The sequence below is a fragment of the Podarcis raffonei genome, chromosome 2 (genome assembly GCF_027172205.1).
Source record: "Podarcis raffonei isolate rPodRaf1 chromosome 2, rPodRaf1.pri, whole genome shotgun sequence".
Taxonomy (NCBI): Eukaryota; Metazoa; Chordata; class Lepidosauria; order Squamata; family Lacertidae; genus Podarcis; species Podarcis raffonei.
In genome coordinates this window covers 24,319,312-24,344,900 of record NC_070603.1, presented here as the reverse complement: position 1 = coordinate 24,344,900, position 25,589 = coordinate 24,319,312, and the positions used below count along the sequence as shown (strand labels likewise).

Here is a 25,589-nt window from a genome sequence, read left to right as displayed (position 1 = left end):
CAAAATACTGAAATATAGATCTTAGGGAGCACTCCTAAAACAGGCTTTAGTCAGCTGAAGGGTGACTGAAGTGAAGTAAGTACGTACTGCTCCTCCAGCATAGAGGAAGGCTCACCACCAGAAAAGCACTTGTGCCCCCAGAGAAACACCCATTTTTGCAGCAGAAAGACCTGCCAGCAGAGACAAACTGTATTTCCATAGCAGTAGAGGATAAAAAGGGGTGTGTCACAGGCAGATTGGGAGAGGCCTTGGATCTGCAGGATCCACAGTCCCTTTGTTTCTCTGACATGCCCCCACAAAGGCCAACACTACACCAGCACTTCTCTCCTTCCACCGATGTCAGAAGAATGGAAAACATTTTATAAAGAAAAAACAAATCAGGACAGGATACCTTCCACCCTGACCAGATTCAGCACATCCACACCTCCTGAAAATATCACCAGGCTGAAACCCCTGGCTATGATGTTCGGAACTTATTGGATTGGGGAAAGTGTTGGGGGGGGGGGAGGAAACCAAAGTTTGTAAAATAGTGGATGGTGTGGAGGAATAGCTAGAGAGAGCCTCCCTGCTAGGAAACTGATAGTCAGGAAATTCAGGGCATGTTTGTCTTTTTCATGCATCACAACATTAATGTATGAAATTTGCTGCCGTATGATTTGAAAATGGCAACTAGCTTATATTGTTTTAAAAGCGGGCTTTTGAAGAAATTTATGAAGGATAGGTGGCACCAATGGCTACATTGATTCTCCGGGACCAATGACATTAAAATTCTGATCAAATAACAAATTTGAGGAGCAATAGCAGGTGAGAGAGCTTTGGTTTTATGCCTTGTTTCTGGATTTTCCAGAAGGTATCTGTTAAGACGCCTTGGGAAGCCGGATATTGAACGAGATGGACTTTTGCCTGATGCAGCTGGGCTCCCTTTATTTACTTATGCAAATATTCTAAAGGTGGAGGAATTTTCTTTTTTCTCACTCAGCTTAATGTCCCTTGTAGTGTTATGAATCCATGGCATCATTTGTTCAGCAAATGATGAACATTTCATCATTTCAGCCTACCTTGATGTGTCAAAAACAATAACCTTCATAGCCTACCTACCTGAATCATCATAGCCTCTTAAGATTTATTCCAATTTCTTTCCATGCTAACATTATGGCTGATGCATAACATTAAACCAAATGTTTAAGATAAGCTGTGGCTTAATGCCTCGTGCACACTGCTTGAAAGCCCCCATTGTGTTCCTCTCCTGCTCCTTTCATTGGAACACCAGAGAGGAAACTAACCAGAGGCTTGCTTTGCATTATGTACAAACCATGGCTCATAGTTCATTACCCCCAAAATACACCACAAGCAGAAACCAGATTCATTCTGGTCTGGCAATTCATGGTTTGTTTAAGGGAAACATATAATGCAAAGCCAGTCTTTGGCAGGCTGGGGAGGAAACAAACCAAAGAAAAGAATGGATGAAAAGAACAATAGGGACTTCACAGTCCCACTATTTTAAACCATAGTTTAATGTGACATGTGAACCAGGCCTAAAAAGACACTTAGTGGCCATACTGAGTGTTGAGACTAAATTACAAATGCATTTTCTTCTAAAGCCAGCAAATCAAAGAAATGCATGTTTATTTTACCCCAAGATTCCAACTGTTGAGACGAGCTTCAAGGTCACTGTCATCCAAAGACATTTTGTGTGTGTGACGATCCTCCTGGAATATTAAATGTTCAGATGAAAGGTTATAGCTTGAGCAAACATGGAGAAACAGCAAAGCAAAAAGTTTATCATTTCTAACAAGGAAATGTTGGCCAGTGTTGGAAATTCATTTTCTAGCTCCAGTTCAAGGTGGATCACATATTGAAGTTGCTCAGGCAATTTATTAATCCGAGCAGAAGTCCCAGCACATTAGCTGCTAACAGTGCAATCCTACGTACTGTATATGTACATACAAGAAAGTCCCCCAATGTTCACTGAAACTTAGTCCCTAGTATGTGCTTTGGATTACAGGCTAAATAAATATATTGGGGGCGGGGGCGGGAATGAGAACTGCATTTTATTCTGAACAGTCTACTCCAGGTCCCATAAATTTAAAGCAAGCGGTGTCTGTTTGATGCCACTACTCCCCATGAAACTGTATTTGACTGCTGGTATTTCTATATCATGCAGCTACAGTGAGTACCCAATATGTTAATCAATAACATGGTCAATCATCTAAAACCCCATAATCAATCAGTTATTCATGTCTTTGGTGACTTGCTTACAAAATCTCAAAAGGAATCTTCCCAACTCCTCAGCAATCTATAGAAGGCAACTACTACAAATATACACAAGTCTAGCCTTGAAAATTATTAGGATGGCCCTTGGTGATTGCCTTCTCTCATAAGTGGGCCATTTCGGAAACAAAGTTTGTATGATTTAGCATATCTGATGAAAACACTCCCTTAAAACCCACGCTGTCAAAATGCAATGGCCCAGGTAAGACCACCATTTCTGGCTTCATAAACCACAGTTTATGGACCCAGGAATAAGCACCCCTTTTCCTTTCCCCATCACAAGTCCAGCACTGTTGAAATGTCAGTTAACAAACCAGTAAAATAAGCCAGGATCTTCATGTTGAAATACAAGCCAATCTCCATTGAACCTTGCCATGTATTTCAACATGAAGATCCTGGCTTATTTTCCTGATTTGTTAACTGACATTAAAACAGTCCACTGGTTAGGACATAATGAGGAATTTTGGCTTAATGCAAGCCAGGATCCTTGTGCCAGAGCAGGCATGTAACATTTCTGTATGAAATGTCAGGTTCTTCTCCTATTTATCACAAATTTCTTGCCTGTACGGTTCATGAGTCTCACCATACAAACTGACCATTCAAGAAATTTTACTGCAAATAGAAAATATTCTTACTGGTGTCTTTGAGGTAAAGTTGTTCTCTTCTGGCAGATGAAGTGGACTCATAGAACGGGACTTTAGTGCTCGCTTCCCATTATATGTATATTGTTCCCTATTGTAGGCGGCGGGGGGGGGGGATACAAAACCAATTAGAGCTTACTGAAAACTATTGTTTGTTTATTTATTTCATTTGTATATCACTTCCCATGAGGCATCCCAAAGCAATTTACAAAAAACCATTTGTTTATTTATATTTCTATCATGCCTTTCCATCACAAGGGTATTAAAAGGCCATATGAAATTAAAACAAAACATAAAATATGTTGCATTATAGAAGATAAAGCCATTAAACAAAGGGGGGGGGAGCAGCTGCAGCCATTTGAACATCCAGGGATATTATATTCCTAGATTACTTTATACTAGCTAATTCCATAGTGACCAATGAAACATTTGCAAGCTTCTTTACATAATATTTTATGTCTTAGCTAATACTATTTCATTCCAATTAACCTTAAACTATTTGTTAACTGCCTTGATGCTCCCTACAAAAATAATAAAGAAGCATGCCTCTGGTAGTTTAAGTGCTTTTTTAATATAAATTTTATTTAAGATTCGACAATAACCATAAATCAACAATAACTAAAACATCAGTTCATTACAGTTGACCATCTTTAACAATAGTTAACAAACTACAAAGCATCACTTCGAGTTAGTCTTTATCTCTTTCTTAGCAGATCAGAAAGAAGGAGACCAAAAGAAGAAAGTGAAAAGTGAAAAAGAACCAGAGGAGGAAAGGTAGAGAAGGGGGGGGGGGAGAGGAAAGAAAAAGAAGGAAATTAATAAAGAAAAGAATTGAAAAAAAGAATAAACTTCCGATTAGACTCATTGTATTATTATTTCTATTCTTCTTTCATACACAGTTCCAAATTACTGTATTACTTTCTTTATTTTTATCAGATACCAAAAGCATTATGTTTCTTATTTTACAAGCATCATTCTAGTTCTGCCAGGAGATGTTTATTATTAAAATAGTTTTCCAGGTATTCTTTAAAGATTTTCTATTCTTTCTGTACTTTCTGTTTTGGATATTCTCTGTCTCTCCCTGTCATCATGGCCAACTGCAGATATCTATCATTTGAACCTGCCACTCATTTATCGTAGGTGTTTTATCACTTTTCCAGTTTCTTGCAATTAAGATCCTGGCTGCTACTGTCGTGTACATAAAAAGTGGTCTAACATCTTTTTTGATTTTCGATGACATTATGCCTAGGAGGAAGGTTTCAGGTTTTTTCTTAAATGAGAACTTAAATAACTTTTTAAATTCATTATAGATGTTATTCCAAAATTCCTTAATGGCTGTGCATTCCCACCACATGTGCATATAGGTTTAAGTGCTTTCATATTATTTCGTTTCTGAAAGCTGTGACCCAAGCATCCTTCCAGACCTTGACAGATATACAGGCTCTGACCAAGAGGCTGGTTCAGAAAGCCATGGTGGCTTTCTGGCATGGACAAACTACCTCCTGGTGGAAGCTCGTCAGCAGTGGAAACAGCACCGAGAAGAAAGAAGATGAAACTCAGCAAAGAGGACTCGTTTGCAACATTAGATAAAAGCCTTCCCCTTGCGGAAGATGAAGCACTCGTATTACATCTACTCAACAACCAAAGCTACCCCCCCCCCTTATTTCAAAGCTTTTTTTGTCTTTGTATCAGAAAGGCACCCGGTCAATTTGGTTACCAATAAATATTGCTGCAGACATTTCTGAGATCATGGTCTTTCCAACGGGTGGCTCTTGTCCACGTTTGTTAATTGTCTTACTTCATATGTTGTGAGGAGGATCCTGCGCCCTTTTAAAATGTGGTTTTTGGGGGGGAGTGGGGGTTATTGGGTTGTTGTTTTTATTTTGATGATGTGCTTTGTGGTTTTATATTTTATTCTGTGAACCGCCCTGAGACCTCCAGGTATAGGATAGTATTAATAATAATACTACTACTACTAATAATAATGTAATAGTTTAGCAACCTCAATAATTTATGTGTAACTTAGATAAGTTACACTTAGATAAGTTAAGGACGCGGGTGACGCTGTGGTCTAAATCACTGAGCCTTGAGCTTGCTGATCAAAAGGTCGGCGGTTTGAATCCCCGTGATGGGGAGAGCTCCTGTTGCTCGGTCCCAGCTCCTGCCAACCTAGCAGTTTGAAAGCACACCAAAAGTGCAAGTAGATTAATAGGTACCGCTCCTGCGGGAAGGTAAACAGCGTTTCCGTGCACTGCTCTGGTTTCAGTGTTCCATTGCACCAGAAGCGGCTTAGTCATGCTGGCCACATGACCCGGAAAAACTGTCTGCGGACAAATGTCAGCTCCCTCAGCCTGTAAAGCGAGATGAGCGTTGCAACCCCAGAGTCATTCGCGACTGGGCTTAACTGTCAGGGGTCCCTTTACCTTTACCTTAGATAAGTGTTTTCTTTAAATGTGTGTATCACTTTTCTCCCCATCTGTGGCAATATACATAAACCAATATACATAAACAGCTAATGTTTCATGGGCAGTTGTCAAACTTATGGTAATACTTATTGGAAACAGTGGGGAAAAAAGGTTTTCTGGCAAATGACCTGTGACCAATTTGTGACGTGTGAAAATTCATTGATGAATGATTTCATAAATAAATGCCTCCAAAGCAAGACCTTGTGCCTGTGACATTTTACTATGCATTCACAAGTTGCAGGCCAGCATCATGTCCACGTGGCAAGTTGTAATGCCCATGGAAAATTATACTTAGCTGCGACGACACCCTAATGCTTTGCTTCTTTTTGAATCAACATTTATCATTTGCATGGAAGAGAAATGTCGCAGAAGTTCCCCTGTTTAAAAATAGGATTTCATAATAATGAACATCAAATTTCATCAGCTGGCTCCTGAATTTTCCTTTCAATATCCCAGCCGCCAATTCAAGAATAACCACATTGCCAATTGACACCAGTGCTTTAGTAGCTGTTACTACTTTTGCACTTTCTGCCAGGCTATTTCTCACAGTGACATTCTTGCCTGTGATGGGGGTTTGAACTTTGTGTTCAAGACTGCTTTGAACATCTTACAGGGTTATACTGTTCCCTGAGGCAAGGCAAGATACCTTCAGCTCCTCAGGTGATTTTTTTGTATCTCTAGATCAGGGTAGAGAACCGCTCTTGGCACATCAGACTTCTCTATTTGACCCATGAGGCTGTCACCCACTCTGCACTTCATGTCAGACAGGTAAGGACAGGATTTGGCCTTTTTTTTTTTTGTGCAGCTCCCAAAATGCCTGACCACCTTATGAACCATGCAGGGAGCTCTCAGGCACGCTGAATCTTGGAGCTAAGCAGAAAGAGGGGTTCTCTTCCCTTCCCAAGCTTGCTGTGATCATAAATGATGAACAGAGTTTAGAACTGTCATATCTGATACACTATATAGCAGACTTTTCATTTCAGAAGAAAGCCTAGGAAGCAAACTTCCTATTTGGTTGAATAATGGATGAATACAAAAACAAAAATCCTGTTTAATATTTCATTAATGTTTAAATTTTTAAACATTCTATTTTCTCCTAATTGTTAAACAAATTATTAAAACATGCTAGAAATGTACATAACATCTTGTTATATTTCATCCATAAACTGTACTGCTACAAAAAAAAAGTGCTAGCTATAAGAACCACTTCTTAATGCTAATCAATTAGACTTCCTGTTCAGATTTTACTCCGCTGAGATGGGTACATATTAGCTAGGAGTTTGCTCCAATTCATGTTGGAAGTTTATTGCTTGGTCAAGCGATCCTAAAGTGGTCGTGGGGATATTTTGTGGTGGAAGAACCCTACCTAATCCCTGGTGGCTCACACCTGCTAGCCAGAAAGTGGGAGTGGCTGGTTTATAACATAGGCCATTAAGCAATGTTCCATTACCTGTGACATCGTGTCATTCAATCCAAGGCACTGTGGGGGACTATGGTTGGCTGGCTAGCTACAGTGGTATCTCTGGATGTGAACGGGATCCATTCCGGAGCCCCATTCGCATCCTGAAGCGAACGCAACCCGCATCTGTGCGTGCCACAATTTGCCGCTTCTGTGCATGCGCAGGTCATTTTGAGCGTCTGCACATGTGGCAAAACCTGGAAGTAACGTGTTCCAACCCGAAAATGCTCAACCTGAAGCTACTTCAACCCGAGGTATGACAGTACATCACTTAAAGTGGAATAAAAATCTGAAAGAAAAGTTGTAAAAACAAAACAAAAAAGGCCATACCTGCCTTTACTGCTTAAATCACCCTACCTCCCCATTTCTTTTACAAAATCCCATCATCCCTAGCCAGCAAGACCAATAGTCAGGAACAATGAGGCTCGTAGTCCAAAAACAGCTGGAGACCAAAGCTTGGGATATCCTGTCCTAGAACGTCACTGTCAGTATGTGTAGGCAATAAAAAGCTAGACGGGCCAATGATCTGACTTGTTTGCAAGGTAGGCTTTCTGTATTTCTATGTTCACATTCCCCAGGGATGGGGAACCTATGACACTCCAGTGCGTCTCTAACTCCCATCAGCCTCTGCCAGCATGGTCAATAGTCAGGGCTGATGGGAGCTGAAGTCCTATTAATCCAGAAGGCAATCCATTTCCCATTCCTGGTACAGACCTATGTAAATAAATGCAATAAAGACCTAAAAAAAAGGAGAAGTTTTTCTACTAAACTCTACCCATCCAACCATTTCTGAATTAAAATGATTGATTCTCCTCTGATCAATAATGTTTAATGCTTCTGAGTCCTTAACTTGTAAGAAAAGCTCTTCAGGAAATAAACTAATTCAGTTGGAAACAGAGTAGCTACCAACATAACATACGTGCAGAGACCACCCTACCAAAAAACCTGGCTAGCAAAAAAACAAGAAACCTCTTTTAGTCTATTCTACAGAACAAGATCGCCACCTGCTGACAATTTCAGACACTTACACCAAGAAACCAGCAATAGGCATCCCAAAAATAATTTGTACTTTTTACCGCTTCAGTTGTGGGTCAATTTCTAGAGCATAATGAGAAAACAATTCAAGTTGTTGTGCTAATTTTTTTTTAAAAAAAATACTGCCTGTGTATGTAGCTATTCCTTCCTTCTTGCATATTTCAGAAGTCCTGTATCATCTTGTTGAATTGTATAGATTAGTAACCAAAATAATGGTTCACCCAGTCTTGTAAACAGTTTGACAGTCTTGCAATGTGAGATGGTTTTTGTAATAGCTAAATACGTTTCACACTGCCAAATATGCCAACTAGGACACTGGTATAATGTATGTATTGGTGGGTTTTACGGCTTCCCAAAGCACCTGACTGGGTGGGGGTAGATGATTAGCAGCTAGAATGCACTCATGCCAAACTGCTAGCTAGAAAAAGAGTTTTGCGTGGGTATTGGGAGAATCAATTCCACTTAAAGGCACTATTTTTCTGGGTGCCTGACCATTCCCATGCTGAACCCACCCCAACCCCCAGCCAAATATGTTTCTTTGGAAACATATACCTAAGTCCTCAATATTCACTTTGTTCAAGGCTGCTGTTCCTGTAAAGATTGTGACTGAAACTTGCTACTGATCAGGGTAGTTGAAAGCATGAAACTATAAATATTATTCATTATCAATAGCACTGCCTTTTGGCAGCCCAATACAAACCAAAGGAAGGCATTCTGACTCTGAAATGGGAATCTCTCCTAGTGAATGAAGGAAACAGCATATCCAGGGAAAGCTCTGACTAACAAATTAATAAAATAAAAATCAAGACAGAGGATGTTAAGGACCCTAGAGAAGTCCTCTACCACCTCTCATTCCTCCCTCTGCTCACTATGCGTACCTTCCTAAAAAGGTATGTTGGTCATTTTTAAACGTTCAAGAGACTAGATGGGCTGTTCTGTTGGACAGTTTGATGTATTTATGAAGCATTCATGATTTCGCTAATACATCCTTAAGAAAAGGGTGCTACGGATTCTACATCGTTAATAATAAAAAGCAGCCTTGAACACAAACAGCATAATGTAAAATGTTGTTAGAAATGCTTCACAAATAAGGTTTTAATCAAAGATTTTTTAGTAACAATGATCAAACACATATTGAAGGGGGGGACAGCTTTTAAGATTAAAGTGATTTTTCAAAGTACAAGGAGCTATAAAATTTGATGCAGCATTAGACTTCAGCTCCAAGTTTCAATAAATTACTCACCATAAAAAGCACATGTGTGAAATATTGCAAATAAAAAACACTCGTCTTTTGTTGAAGGGGGTATATTTACTCATGATGAATCAGGTCATGACCAGTAAACACTGACTTTAGCTACCTAAACTGCTTACCCTAAGTCAAAGTTACACTTAAAAAAAAAAATTCTTTACCCATAATCTCCACAGGAGGCTAAATTAGATCACAGGAATAAAATCAGGGTAAGAAAAATGCCCTTCTAAACAAAGTAATCAAAACATTTTGATCCAACAAAACAAACTGGAATTACATTCAAACAAGTACTGCATTTGCCACGCTAGAAAGTTCACTGCAAAAATCTACAATTCTTTTTGCAAAGAAAGTCAAACTGTTATCCAAGGACTGCGTCCAAGTTACAGATATGGATCTAGAAATAGAGAAATGTGGTTAAAAATTATTTGGCTCTACTGTCTAATTTATATTTGCATTTCCTGTAGCAGTCAGCCAAATAGTTTGTTCACATCATGCTTCTTAGTTACCTTACTCTTAATGTTAAGAGCAACCAATACATGTTTCCAGGACTGTAGGGTCTTACTGGGGAAGGTGCTACATCCCTCTTTTAAAAATGCAGTCCAACACATATTTCTTTCAGTTCTCTGAAAAATTCAGCTGCAAAGAAAACTCTGGGCTGGGTTATATCTAACAGCAGACCATGGTTAAGAGTACAGCAAAGAGTTTATGTTCACATCATATTCCCAACTAGCTACTTCCTCTTTTGCAGAAGTCAGAATTTGCTATTATATCCAAATTGGCAAATAATTATTTGCACTTGCCTTTCAAAACAGGGTTACAAACCAGCTTCAGCTTCTGATTTTAAGCATACATCAGTTTGTCAGTTCAGATACAATATCAAACTATGCTTAATCAAAGGAAACATATGTGGTAACAGAAATCTTTTGTCACACAGTAGTACTCGGTAAACGTAAAGGACCCCTGGATGGTTAAGTCCAGTCAAAGGTGACTACGGGCTGCAGCACTCATCTTGCTTCAGGCTGAGGGAGCCGGCGTTTTCCACAGACAGCTTTCCGGGTCATGTGGCCAGCATAACTAAACTGCTACTGGTGCACAGAGGACCATGATGAGTGCTAGAGCACACAGAAACGCCGTTTACCTTCCCGCTGCAGCGGTACCTATTTATCTACTTGCACTGGTATGCTTTTGAACTGCTAGGTTGGCAGGAGCTGCGAAAGAGCAATGGGAGCTCACCCCGTCGTGGGGATTCAAACCACCGACCTTCTGATCAACAAGCCCAAGAGGCTCAGTGGTTTAGACCACAGCGCTACCCGCGTCCCGTTTACAGTAGTACTAAACCATTATTTAGCATTATACCTGAACTATGGTCTACAATTCAAATAAGGTGCATAGACAGAAAGCATAACAGAAGTGAATTTCTAAAGCAAGTTGCACAGCCGAGTTTACAGGCACCAGCTAAGTTAAAAGCAAAAACTATCATTCTGTTGCACAGCGAATTCCAACATCAAATGAGAATCACAGTATAATGACTTTTACTTTTATTGATCCTAATAAAATTCATTTACAACAAGGAGCAATTATCTATAGTTACTGTATACCCCACTCTTCCTCCTGTAGAGCCCAGAGAAGCTAACAAAAAATAGAAAAATACACTCAGCCTTAAAAAACAACAACACAGCAACAATAGAATATAATGCAGCAGGCAATAGGAGTTGGATTACTAAACTCTGCTCCAGCTATAAATCCAAAGGCTAAACATGCAACCATGTCTAAGGCTTAAATTAAGACTCAAAACTAATCTACAAAATAAGTACCGTAACTGGTGGAACCATTCTACTCATTAATGCATGGTGGGTTGTCTTTGTTTCTGGGGCCCATTGGCACATTTGCAAACCAGAAAACTACCATGGGCATGACACACACTGCCACTGTGCATACAGCAAATTATTATTTCTTTGAAGCCTAATTTCAGTGGGAGGAGGGGACACTGTGGGCTCCAGGGAAGACCTTCACAGAAACATGTGTACACTCAAGTGCCATATTGGCAACCAAAGACATTGGTCACATTAAAGAAGAAAAATAAATAATAAAATCAGGGTGATATGACAGGCCAAAGGCTTTCTAAATGTATATAAAAAAGTCTTTTAAAGAATTGGAAGAAAGGGGGTGCTAAGGCAGACCTCTCTAGGAATAGGTTTACAAATCTTGGGGTAGCCATTGAGAAGCATAAAGAGCTTTACAAAATTAGAATAAGCAAATGAGGGCAGAAAAAGAATAGCGTGTATTTGCATGCCCACTAGATCATTAAAAGCCCCAATGAAGCAGACAGGGACCTCATTCTTATCATGCATGCTGCTGAAATCATAAGCACTTCGCTTGTCCCTCACCACCACTGCCACGCCACTGGGGAACAAAGCCATGGTCTGGCTTAATGTTACGTGCAGGCCCTGCCTCATGATTTCTTTCTCTCCAAACAAACCACGAGCAGCAATCTTGGGTTACCGCAGTAAGCCAAGGAAAAAAACACGAGTCCAGGTTCAAATATAACATGCAGACAGACCATGGCTTAGTTTAGCAGCAGGTGTGAGGAAGGAGTGGTATCAGCAGCATGCATATTCACATTAAACCAGTTTATTTCAACTATAATTTAATGTGATGTGCAAGCCAGGCCTTTTATGGCCCTTCTCTGCAATTTACACTATAAGCACAATTTCTTAGCATGAGTGCCAAGGTGATGTTTTAACATGCTTCAAAGGCGTCTCTTTTCAGTGTTACTCGTTTTGGATATATTTATGTAGATTAGCAAAGCACTTCTTACCTGTGTCCAAGGGGTGAGGTTACCAGAGCAGACTCCTCTCTAAAAGATACCTTCCAGGATTCATCCATTTTAGAATCACTTTGCCCCAGCTCTCCCATGACCCAATCAGGTAAACCTTCTGGGCTGCTGCTCCACACTCTTGCTGAATTTGGTTCATCAAAGTAGATAGACTACATTTTAAAAAAATAAAAATAAAAATGCTTTTAAGTTTCCAGGAACATCTCCTAGCTTCTCTTCATAAACTATGAGTTTCCAGGACCTAGGCAACAGAAGTGATGTATTATCACCAAAATACTTCTACACATATTCAGGCAAGTGATAACCTTTCAGAAACCTGACTTTCAGTTCTAACTTATCCTTGACTGTGTTTAACACAATTTATCAGCTTCTTGGCTATCTTTGCCATTTGCTTAGTATCATTTTTAAAAATCAAAAATTTATGTCAGACTCAGCTGGAGTAACCTTTTCATATTTAGTTTGAAGGTCAACTCTGTATTAAACTTCTCACTTGGTTTCACAGACTCTTACCACGCTGCATTATCTCCTATATACATATTGAAGAGCCAGAAATATAAAACCTTCATAAATGGTCACGCATTTTGCTATCATCAAACATCAACACTGTCCAGCAACTTAGACCAACTACACCATACATCTGTGTCCCAGTGACACACCCGAGTACTTGTGCCTTAGCTTATGTCAGAATAGATTCTCAAATTGCTCAAGTTGTAAAGCACTTTGAGGAGTTCCATAGTTCAGGTAGACAAACAAATTGAAACTGAACCCCATTTAAAGTGTTGGAACCAGTGTACAAAGCCCTGGATGGCATGAGGCCCAAGTATCTAATTCTTTGAGATCAGGAGGTACATCCCTACTTGCGTTTCCAAAAACAGATATGGCCTGCAGTGTGATAACGTAAGGCAGTCCGAACAACAGTATCCATATGTAGTTTTTTTAAAAAACCTCTTAATTGTATTTTATTATGCTGTAAACTACCCTGGATATGGAACAACTGATTGGTTCAAAATTGGGAAAGGAGTACGGCAAGGCTGTATATTGTCTCCCTGCTTATTTAACTTATATGCAGAATTCATCATGCGAAAGGCTGGGCTGGATGAATCCCAAGCTGGAATTAAGATCGCCAGAAGAAATATCAACAACCTCAGATATGCAGATGACACAACCTTGATGGCAGAAAGTGAGGAGGAATTAAAGAACCTTTTAATGAGGGTGAAAGAGGAGAGCGCAAAATATGGTCTGAAGCTCAACATCAAAAAAACGAAGATCATGGCCACTGGTCCCATCACCTCCTGGCAAATAGAAGGGGAAGAAATGGAGGCAGTGAGAGATTTTACTTTCTTGGGCTCCATGATCACTGCAGATGGTGACAGCAGCCACAAAATTAAAAGACGCCTGCTCCTTGGGAGAAAGGCGATGGCAAACCTAGACAGCATCTTAAAAAGCAGAGACATCACCTTGCCAACAAAGGTCTGTATAGTTAAAGCTATGGTTTTCCCAGTAGTGATGTATGGAAGTGAGAGCTGGACCATAAAGAAGGCTGATCGCCGAAGAATTGATGCTTTTGAATTGTGGTGCTGGAGGAGACTCTTGAGAGTCCCATGGACTGCAAGAAGATCAAACACATCCATTCTTAATGAAATTAGCCCTGGGTGCTCACTGGAAGGACAGATTGTGAAGCTGAGGCTCCAATACTTTGGCCACCTCATGAGAAGAGAAGACTCCCTGGAAAAGACCTTGATGTTGGGAAAGATGGAGGGCACAAGGAGAAGGGGACGACAGAGGACGAGATGGCTGGACAGTGTTCTTGAAGCTACAAACATGAGTTTGACCAAACTGCAGGAGGCAGTGGAAGACAGGAGTGCCTGGCGTGCTCTGGTCCATGGGGTCACGAAGAGTTAGACACGACTAAACAACAACAACAAACTACCCTAGGCTTCTATGAGAATGGCAGTTTAGCACAGTAAAAGCAACAATAGTAAAAATAAAAGGCATTTAAAAAAAAATCATATCCCATTTTGTCCTGTTTGCAACCCCAAAAGGATTTCTGTGTGCATTGCCATAAATACAAAATAGGTACGTTAACTTGCTGACTATGGGTGAAATCCAATTAGTGTTCTTAGCACAGCTGCACTGGAGGGAGGCATCCATGGGAAGAAGCCATTTTTGTTGATTCTCCATCCCCTGGAATACCCAAAATATTGCCCTAGAGAGGATCCCCTAGGACAGGGCGGAATCTGCCAAAAACAGCATGCCGCCCCTTGTGAGAGTGATGCCTCCTGCTGGATCAAAAGCCCTCAGGCTCATACAGTGACAACAACTATCCTTCCATAGTAATGCACTTCATATTTACCATGTATGAAGGAAGAGTTTTCAGTGTTCCTGTTTCTGGTTTCTGTGTAAAGGGACCCTCCAGCACTCCTCTCTTCAGCATATGCAGAAGCAGCTTTCCATACAAGTTCCGGTTCTTCCTACCAACAGTACCTGCGCCCGCACCTGAAGGCTCACAAAGCTTTTTGATCCAAAGGGCACATCTCTGACGTTCTGAGAAGGGTGGGGGTGGAATGTATCAAGTGTAAGAAGCTGATATTACAGTGGTCTAAACATTTACCTTTTCTATCAATAAATAAATTTATGCCAAGCTGAAAATGTTTTATTGCAAAATATAAACTTCAAAAGAAATCTTGTGTTTCCGAAGTTAGTAATAGTGCACAAACTGTTAGACTTACACAGACTAATTAACACAAGGAAGCACTCGGATACTGGTAGTTTGACCCTTAACGCATGTATTTGCGTGTAAAAGCTACTTATAAATTTGAAGGAAGTACAGGCTATGAGCTTTATTCAAGCATCATTCAGCTGATGGTAAGGCTTGCATAAGTGCAAGGAATACCCTTTCCCTGCAGCACAAAGACACATTATAAATCTGTTCCAAGGTGTTAGGGGATACATGAAAGCGGATTTAGTGAATGAATGCAAAAAAAAAATTGCTGGCAGTATTACTGTCAGCTGATCAATACCACAGAATACACCTCTATAGATTTAAAGTTTGCCACATGGGACTTTTTTAATATACGTTAGAGAAAAAACTTCTAATGTGTTCAGTGTAATGTGTGAATCATCTGTATATTTTGTGTATTACAAGTTTGAATATACACCTTTATAATTTCTATACACTAAATCATACATATTTTATGTATAGATTTTCTCATACTGTATATGAAACGGATCTAAATCTTTGGATCAGAGTGTGGTATAATCACACCACAGCCTTAGCAACAGTTTTTCCTAAGCATACCCCTTCAAATTCTTGTGATGTTGTATACATTTCATGGCTGTGTTGGGAGACAATAAATGAAAGCATTTTAAGGATAATGTATTAAATTTAGTGATAAAATACAGACATATTCCCTCTACAGAATTAAGGCCAAAATGCCATGTGTCTTCTTCAGGAAGTGAAACAATTTTCTATCCTCTTTATGAAAAACCACATCCTGTTACTAATGTACTGAGCCTACTTGTGAAAATATTTTAACTAGAAGAGTAAATTTAGCAACCTCTCATGGCATTACATTGGTTGTTCTTCTGTAACAAGATGTACCACTAGTAGGATTAAAAAACTGATCAAAAAATATTTATCAAGCACTTACACTTTGTAGATTACATCCACATAGTAAGTCCATTTTCTGTCTGTAATCTCTAAATTTATAAAAATGCTGTTTTCATTTATTAATAGCAATCATATTAGTTAACCTGCTATAGTGTTTATTTGTTTTTAAGTAAGATCAGAAAGAGAAGCTTCTAAAAATCATTTGTAATTTTATAAAATGATATAATCCTCAACAAATCCTTTTTTAAAAAAAAATCATTATCTCTATGTGATTAATCATAAAATAACCAGAATTCTTTATATAAAAGGATATTTACATCATTAAGAAGGATGAGCCTGAATAATCAGTATTAACAGAAATGCTTAAAAGATAAACAATGAAAACAAATGTTATGATTATGCACATTTGTAGCACTTTTCCGTATTTTATTTGGTAAAGCATTTATTCCATCATTTCTCTTCCTTTACGAAACTGACACTAGGAACCATCACCTGCTCTCTATACACAGCGCAAGTGCCAGGGAGACTGTATCCCTTTTCTTGGAACAACAATAACTGTTCACATCATCAAATCCTAACTTACCATATTTTATATATTTTACTAATCCCTCAATCCAATTTTATGCCCAGCAAAGAATATTGCACTAGGCTTCTTTCCTATGGGTTGCATTCAACACTGTGCAAACAGTTCTACTTGCGCAACAGAACTCTCCCTTCTGCTCATCTGCCCATACAGCCCCCAAATCTGCCCCATTTTGAGGGTGGGGTGGGCTGCAGGGGAGAAAAGGGGTAAAGTTCTGCTCAGGAAGCCTATGCCCTTTTAAAATGTAAGTTGTGGGCGGCGGCTATTGGGTTGTGCTTTTTAATTTTGATTATGTATTTTGTGGTTTCATATTTTGATTTTATTGTGTGAACCGCCCCAAGACCTCCAGGTATAGGGTAGTATATCAATTAATTCAATCAATCAGCAAGCCTGCTGTGCAAGTGGAGCAGAAGAGTTGGATACAATCTTATGCTCCAGGGTTAGTGGAATTGGCAGTCATCAGCACTGTGACCCTGCACTTGAAAGCCCTTCAAAAGCAAGTGACAGGACTGGACTCCCAGACTCTTCCATTGCATGAAGCTTCCTCAATGAATTGAACATCCCCATCACCATGCCCATGTCTCCGAGATCTGGGTATTTTGTGTATAAGGGAGGTAGTTCAATATCAACAGCATATATGATTTTTGTTACTTTTGCTCAAGACACACAAAGTTGTTAGAACAGTCTTAGCTGCCTAGACATAAAGCATGCTACACACAGCAATCCAACTGTAAGTAATGCTTTGATATGATAAATTACTCAGACAAAAATTCATTCCTCCCTCCCCACCATAATATTCACAACATACCATGAGTCCATAAGATAAATTAGGACTCAGTTTATTTAACTGGTCAATTACATGGTTCTTGGTCATATAGCAAAGCCAAGATTAAAGAGCATATATGTTTATCTTATTTGGTTTAAGTGTGCTACTGTAAAATGGAAAAATAAAATACTACGGATAGCGTTTCATTCCAATGTTTACCTGATTTGTGAGGCAGTTTCAAAACATAAGGCTTCATATCCACAACATAGTGATCAAATTCTGAATCCAGTTTCTCCCAAGTTTCTTCTTCACCACTCATTCTGCTCATTCAACAATCGGAATATAGATGTGTTTAAAAGGATAACTGGAAACACAATGCAAAAAACACAATGCAATCTTTTATTTTAAATAGTATTTTATTTATACACAGCAAAGTTCAACAAACAGGTCTCCCAGCCTGGGCCAAATATTGTCCAATGTAAATTGCCAACACAGATGTTAAAGAGCAATGTAGGAAGTTGTAGTGTGTCAACAGAACTTGACATCTAAAACAGTTGGAAGTGAGATACTACCTGCCTCATACTCTTCTCAAAATGGCCCTCCCAAAAGAAGAACCTGCTGACAGGGATATATATCATGTCCATCATCTGGATCAGAGTTTCCCAAACTTGAGTCTCCAGCTGTTGTTGGACTACAACTCCCATCATCCCTAGCTAGCAGGGAGCTGGATTGAAAACCAGTAACAGTGGCGGCATACACAAAACATATTTAAAGCACATCCCCCCCACACACACACCCCAAGAACCCTGAGAAATGTAGTTTAATAAGGGTGCTGGAAATTGTAGCTATGTGAGAGAGAAGCTACAGTCAGATAAACTGAGATATGAAAGCTAGGAGGTAAATGGCACCTTAAACCTAGGTTATGGCCTTTTTTTTAATATAACAATACAAAGCTGAAAATGAATGAACTGCAGCTACAATAATATATGTGTGTGTGTGTGTGTGTGTGTGTGTGTGTCCAGTAGCACCTTAGAGACCAACTAAGTTTGTACTTAGTATGAGCTTTTGTGTGCATGCACACTTCTTCAGATACCCAACACGGCTACCTACCTGAATCTAAAATATTATGTTCTTTCTTCACATGACCAATCCTTTTCCTGCCCAACCCCTTAATATTCTTAAGTGGGTCTTTTCTCCAGTCTTCAGAGAGTAGCTGGAAGTAGGGAGGCAGAAAACGGTCCTCCTTTCCTTCCACGCTGTAGTTTTAATCTGAAATCTTAGGCGCAGTACTGTGCCCAGACCTCAGAAACTGCTCACGCTAATGAAATTCCCTGTTGCAAAATGTACCCAGAACACTGGCTACAGTTGCCAGACTTCTTGGGTTTAAATAGAATTTGGAGCAGACAAACAGTAATACTACCGAAAAAACTATCAGAATTATACGTGGAGTTTGTGCAGTATTGGTTAAGTATAAGATATGCACTGCTTTGCCAAGTTAGAAGCTGCAGTCATGTACTTGAAAGCATGCCTCCACTGATTAAAATGGAATTGACATTCAATTAATATGTGTCATAGGCAAGAGACATAAACACTTCCTTGACATCATGTACATTGTTACTCTTTTGAGTTTACTTGCTTAGCTAAATTGCTTTTCAACACAGGTCAACACAGATATTTATCCTCAAAAAAACTTGACTACTACTATCATTATTATATCTTTTTATATTCCACCTTTTTCCCTGACAGAGACTTAAGGCGGCTTACAGCTAAAACAGAAACAGCTAAAAACATATTTTTTTAAAGCAATAATTAAAAAACAATTAAACACTAGTAGAACACACACACACAGTGCTTTTTTCTAAAGATGTTTAGGGGTACTCTCATTTTGACTCAAGAAAATCACCATTTTATAGTTCAAATCGGGGAAAATAAATACAGTAAATGGACAAAGGTACAAAGATTCACAAAATATTTAGTGGTATGCATACCCCTGCGTCCCCCCAGAAAAAAACCACTGTATATACGAGATCACATACAGATCATCACAAATAAAAACACAACACCTGCCTTTCCTTAAAAGCATTCAGTTCCCAAAAGGCTGTTAGAACAAGCACATCTTCACTTGCCAGAGAAGGACAACAAGTCTAACTTCTCTAGGAAGGGAGTTCCAAAGTCTGGGAGCAGACACTGAGAAGGCCTTCTCCCACAAGTATGCCTGTGAGGGTGGTGGGAGCATGGGAAGGGCCTCCCTTGAAGATCTCACAGCCCTGGCAGGTTTATATGAGGGACTACAGTATTTCAGATATCCTTGACCTAAGCCGAATAAGATTTTATGGATCCTAACCAGCACTTTAAATTGTGCCCACAAGCAGACCAGTCGCCACTGGAGTTGTATGCTTCCTATAACCAACCCAGGTAAACAATCTGGCTACAGCTCTTTGGCCCAATTGAGTGTTCTGTTTAAAAACATCATTCTAATTGCATTATTTTGCTGTTTCTCTCCCACTAACAAATCATCAGGCCGGCCAGAGTAGTTTATCTCCACCCTACAAGGATGTGTATATGACATGGCCGCAGCAAATCTCTCAGGCAGTAATCCTGTGCACCCTTATGCCCTAGTAATGCTTACCAAACATAGTGGGACACACACAGAGAATTGTTGATATGGGATTTTCAGTGGAAAGGCAAGGACCCTGCAAGCACAATCCTTGGCACACCTGTGCAGAAATATGCCTGACAGTTCAATGGGACCTTGATCAGTGTACATAGGACGGCTGCCTTTTTAACCCCACCATAAACGCGTTCACTCCAAGGTCCCCCCATCCCGGCCCCGCCCCCAAGTTCAGTGGGGCAAAAAAAACCACCCCAATGTAAATGTGCAAAAGCCAAAGCCGGATTACCAAATAGGCAGCGTAGGCACCAGCCTAGAGCCCCCTCATGCCTTTCAGGGGCAACAACGGATCCAAATGGCTACGGTTTGTTTTTGTGCAATGAAATCAGTTTGTTGAAATTGTTGGTTGGTAAAAATGAAATAAGGGATGCAGGTGGCACTGTGGGTTAAACCACAGAGCCTAGGACTTTCCGATCAGAAGGTTGGCAGTTCGAATCCCCGCGACGGGGTGAGCTCCCGTTGCCTGGTCCCTGCTCCTGCTAACCTAGCAGTTCAAAAGCACATCAAAGTGCAAATAGATAAATAGGTACCGCTCCAGCAGGGAAGGTAAGCGGCGTTTCTGTGCGCTGCTCTGGTTCGCCAGAAGCGGCTTAGTCATGCTGGCCACATGACCCGGAAGCTGTACGCCGGCTGCCTCGGCCAGTAAAGCGAGATGAGCACTGCAACCTCAGAGTCAGCCACAACTGGACCTAATGGTCAGGGGTACCTTTACCTTTAAAAATGAAATACAGTATTAGGAGATAATTACGGGGGGGGGGCAAGATTTCGACTGCCTAGGGGCTTAATCCGGCACTGGCCCATGCCCAGGCTTATGCATACCTACTCGGAAAATTAGCCCCTTCCAATTAAATGGAATTTATTCCCAAGCAAGTGTGCAGAGGAGGGCTGCAACAAGCTCAAGCCCAGAAATGACAACATAGCTCCGTTTACCTCGCGCAGTCCACGACGTCGAGGCTTTGGGCAAAGGTTCGCCCCCTGGCAGAGAAAGAGAGGGGGGGTTGGCACAACCCCACTTCCCCTCCCCACACAAGGGCGAGGCTTCAAGGAGATGCCACAGAAGTGGGGCTGCGGTGGGTGCAGTGAACTGAGGGAGTGTCCTAACCCCCCCCCCCACAGGCCTCGCAAACCTGCGCCTCCCTCTCTCCCCCTTATTTCAGTGGGGCTGAACGACGCGACCCCGAGAAACGGGGCTCCGAGGAGAGTCGGGGAACCGGCGCGGCTGCCAGGAGACCAGCCGAAAGGCAGCCAACGGTTCAAACCAACCCCGCCCTTTCCCGCCGGGCTCCCTCAGCGAGGGGCAGGCCCGACGGGCCCGAACTACTTCCGCTTCCGGCGCAGCGAGCTCGGCCGCGTCGGCGGCGTTGCTAGGCGACGCGGCCTGCGCTTGGGAAAAGCGGCTAGGCCTCGCCAGGAGTGGCTCCGCTTGCGGGCTGGGCAGGGTAGCGCGGCAGCAACAACGGCCGAGTTTTAAGAAAGGGGGGGGGTGTGAAATTGCGTGTCCCGTTTGGAGCCCTGCCGTCATCAATGGGGTTTCGGAGGCAGTAAGCTCAGGTGGCAAAGGAGAATTGACAGACTGCTGGAGAGCTGCAGGGGGCGGGGGTGGGCGCTGAACAATTATTACAGGCGGGAGATAATAATAATAATAATAATAATAATAATAATAATAATAATAATAATAATAATAATAATAGTTGTTGTTTATATGCCACCCATGGGCTCAGGGCATGCACCACTCCAGGTGCCCGAGTGGCTGGCTACACCGCTGACCGGGGGGGGGGGAGTAAATTGCTATTAGGGGGATGGCAAACATCAGTGATTCCTTAGGAGAGGTTACAGAGCAGTGCCGGATTCGGTTCAACCACAGAGCCTAGGATTTGCCAATCAGAAGGTCGGCGGTTCGAATCCCTGTGACGGGGTGAGCTCCCGTTGCTCAGTCCCTGCTCCTGCCAACCTAGCAGTTCAAAAGCACATCAAAGTGCAAGTAGATAAATAGGTACCGCTCCGGCGGGAAGGAAAACGGCGTTTCTGTTTGCTGCTCTGGTTCGCCAGAAGCGGCTTAGTCATGCTGGCCACATGACCCGGAAGCTGTACACCGGCTCCCTCGGCCAATAAAGCGAGATGAGTGCCGCAACCCCAGAGTCATCCGCAACTGGACCTAACGGTCAGGGGTCCCTTTACCTTTACCTAAACAAGCTATAGCCTAGGGCCCCTCTCTCTTGGGAGGGGGGCCCCAAAAATTTAAAGGGAAAAACCCCCTGGATGTGCTGTTAATATACCGTACTTCTTGTTAATTGTATTTCAGTTCAACAATTACTTTGATAAAATACATATTTTGTTATGTGCAAATAGCTTTAGATACCTATTAGCTGCATAAATTGGGACGCGGGTGGCACTGTGGTCTAAACCACAGAGCCTAGGGCTTGCCGGTCAGAAGGTCGGCGGTTTGAATCCCCGCGACAGGGTGAGCTCCCGTTTCTTGGTCCCAGCTCCTGCTGAACTAGCATTTCGAAAGTACGTCAAGTGCAAGTAGATAAACAGGTACCGCTCCGGTGGGAAGGTAAACAGCGTTTCAGTGCGCTGCTCTGGTTTGCCAGAAGTGGCTTAGTCATGCTGGCCACATGATCCGGAAGCTGTACGCCGGCTCCCTTGGCCAATAACGCGAAATGAGCACCGCAACCCCAGAGTTGGCCACGACTGGACCTAATGGTCAGGGGTACCTTTACCCAGGTGCATAAATTACCATATAGCATATATTCAACACAAAAAAGTGACAAAGGACAGCTGAACACATAAAAGTGGCCCCATTACCTTCAGTAGCTTAAGGCCTCATCAAACCTAAATCCAGCCCTGTGACAGAGTAATGTCCCTGCTTCTCTTCCCAGGAGCTACTTCCTGGCCTTCCCCCACCCCCATTATTAAAATTCTTTTATGTCTGCTTGCAGTCACTTACTCTACAGTAGCCTGTATCCTGCAGTGATGGTGTTTTTTAAAAAAATAAGAAGACAATCGCTATCTTGGGTAAAGAAGTGCCAGAAAAACATGATTGTTCTGCTGTATATTACCAAGGGCTAGAAATGAGCCTCATGTCAGCATGTTCAGTGACAGCCTGAACACTTCCTGGCTCTTTGAGGTACTGAAAGGGAAAACTTTTGCGATTGTGTTCTTCCATTCTCTCCACTCTTTCACCTTTCACTGAAATTCAGAAATGTATTTATGTCCATCCCACTCAGTTCATTTACTTATTTGTTGTTGTTTAGTCGTTTAGTCATGTCCGACTCTTCTTGACCCCATGGACCAGAACACTCCAGGCACTCCTGTATTCTACTGCCTCCCGCAGTTTGGTCAAACTCATGCTGGTAGCTTCGAGAACTTATTTATTTATTTAACTCATTTATTATGACATATTTGTATCCTGCTTTTTGTCACTTGATGTTTAGTAACTTTTACTGGTCAATGACTGCTGAAACTGTATTGAGCAGAAATGGTTGGCATCCATCTGTCTCAGGATACAGTGGAGGAGTTTGCCTTTGGGACTGAAGTCAAATGGAGAGTTACAGCACCTGCTGTGGCTGTAGAGACCAATAGCTGAGAGACAGCGATCCGGTCTGAGTTAAGCATCCTCAACACAGTTTCAGCAGTCATTGACTAGTAAAAGTTACTAAACATCAAGTGACAACAGCTATTGTTATTTATACTGTTCCATGAATGTACATGGTAAACATACTTCAGATAGGGATAGCTACCCTTTGGCCCTTTAGGTTCTGCTAAACTACAACTCCCATCAGTCCCAGCTAGCATGGCCAGTGATCAGAGATTATGGGGGCTGTAGTTGAACCACATCTGGAGGGCCAAAGTTTCCCAACACCTCTAGTAGACATGAAGGGCCAGGGAACTAATAGTCACACCTGGGCCTAATTGCCGAAGGGATCATGTTACTGTATTTTGATAGCTTGATTTTCAAGCACTAAAGAAGAGAACAGCTTGTAAAAGGGAAGGAATTCCTGTACAGATTTATGTGACTTGATAACCTGCCTAATTTCCATCCAAGAGTGAAAAGGCAGATGTCACTATGCTCACCATAATCCAACTGCCAAAGAAAGTCGCTGTACTAAACATATGTTGCATACTGTCCCTCCCGAGGTATTGATTCTGAAAATGCAATGGTTGAATATGTACAAATCCCCAATGTGATACAACTCACAATTTGAATTGTAAAAAAAAGTATTCATTTAGATAGACTGTAGCTTGCTGCTTTTTTAAACCTTCCCCCCCCCCATGCTCTCTTATCTTTGCAAGTACCACAGCAGGTTGCCACAAGAAGCATAAGCACAGCTTGAGGCACTCTTTCAGTTGTCTACAAAGAAAAAGGCAGGCTTCATTCATCATAATAAACTCTTGAAAACACTTCTAGTCACAGTACAATATTTCAGGGTTTCTGCGCAAACCTTTCATGTTTGAAATGTGAGTCACAAAATTCATTTCACAGCTTCAGAGGCTTTGGGGTAATAATTTTTATTCTACTTGCCAAGGGATATAATTACAAAAATACCATCATTTTATTCTGGAAGAATAGTGTTTTAAGCACTTTAATGCATCCATCTTGGAAATTGGTAAGTAGAATGAATGAGCCACCATTGGTGGGGTAAGTAGAATTCAAGAAAACCTCAAGTTTCTTGTTTGGAAAATCAATATGACAGAACCTGAATCCTGCTGTGATATAACAGCCATGTAGCATTTGGTGATATTTTGAGCCATTCCGCATGCATGTTTCTTGACGTATTCTGTTTTTCAATGCATTAGTTGTGAAACAGAAAAATATTTTAAACAGTGAAAAAGCATGTGCTTGAAACCATTCTTACTAAATGCTTAAGTATTATTTACACAGTATTAGGAGTAGATTTTGCTTTGTAACCCAAGCAAATCTTTAATAATAAAAAAGATATAGTTTTAAAAAGAAGTAGATTTCACCAGGGAGGTATGTGCTTGTTTGTCAGTTTGTAAATATCTAGATAATTGTTCCCTGTCTCTTCCCCCTCCCCAGATGTTCTGATAGGTATCTGGTACATTTTTAAGGGGCTTGATTTGCACATACTTTATTATTGTTCTTTTTCATGTTTCGTTTCTTAATCCTATTGTGTTGGCTTCTGGATACAGGAGCAATTCGTAACAATTCATTGACATAAGGGTGGGGAGGCATCAGACCCACAGCACCAGCTACAGGCCTGACCAGAACTCCAGCACTTTGCTTCATTGTGGCTCAGCTCCAACAGGGATCAATGGATCTTGGCCATTGTCAGAGAAGGACACCAGTTTGAATTTGCCCAATTCTCCCACCTTATTCCTTATCCTCATTCAGGTCCAAAAGGCTTCAAAAATACTAGCTGATGCCATCAAGAATCTGAGCAGCATATAAGTGATAGAGCCTGTTTTCCCGGGGCAATGCCTGCTATTCCATTCTAGGCACCATTCTCAGGAAATTGGGGACTGGAGGGCAATTCTGAATCTAAAGTGGGTCAAAGACAATACAGTGGTACCTCGGGTTACAGGCGCTTCAGGTTGCAGACTCTGCTAACCCAGAAATAGTACCTTGGGTTAAGAACTTTACCTCAGGATGAGAACAGAAATCGTGTGCCAGAGCCGTGGCAGCAGCAAGAGACCCCATTAGCTAAAGTGGTACCTCAGGTTAGGAGCAGTTTCAGGTTACGAACGGACCTCCGGAACGAATTAAGTTCTTAACCCGAGGTACCACTGTATAGGAAAGCCCCAAGCCACATTGGATCTCACAGAGGCCTGTCTTCACATACTACTTCATCAGCTTCATCAGCAGTATGTGAGATTTGCATACCAGGGACTTCACTATGAATACAACTCTCCTGATTTAGTCTGTGTGCAGCACCGAGTGTATTCCTGTAGGTATTTGTAGCAGTTGTCTGAGGAAATAGGTGGCCCATGTATTTGCTTATTTAGCCAACATCCTGATCAGACCAGGCTCCTAGGAACAGC

General features: G+C 41.3%; 1 protein-coding gene across 6 annotated transcripts in view; it reads right to left on the bottom strand.

The window, feature by feature from the left end:
- CEP112 (centrosomal protein 112) overlaps positions 1 to 20,922 on the bottom strand; it is a 217,310-nt gene extending 196,388 nt beyond the window's left edge. For 3 of the 6 annotated variants that reach the window (XM_053375358.1, XM_053375361.1, XM_053375360.1), the window contains exons 1-6: positions 20,517 to 20,921; positions 17,135 to 17,279; positions 14,310 to 14,500; positions 11,939 to 12,108; positions 2,907 to 3,003; positions 1,635 to 1,709 (exon numbers count right to left, since the gene is read on the bottom strand). In XM_053375358.1, the coding sequence (XP_053231333.1) occupies positions 1,635 to 1,709; positions 2,907 to 3,003; positions 11,939 to 12,108; positions 14,310 to 14,500; positions 17,135 to 17,243 (642 nt within the window). In that variant the 5' untranslated portion in view covers positions 17,244 to 17,279; positions 20,517 to 20,921. Of the gene's footprint in view, positions 1 to 1,634; positions 1,710 to 2,906; positions 3,004 to 11,938; positions 12,109 to 14,309; positions 14,501 to 17,134; positions 17,280 to 19,815; positions 20,037 to 20,516 lie in introns of those variants that run through there. The other 3 variants (XM_053375363.1, XM_053375359.1, XM_053375362.1) reach the window with 3 other exon arrangements.
- Between the last annotated feature and the right edge of the window lie 4,667 nt (positions 20,923 to 25,589).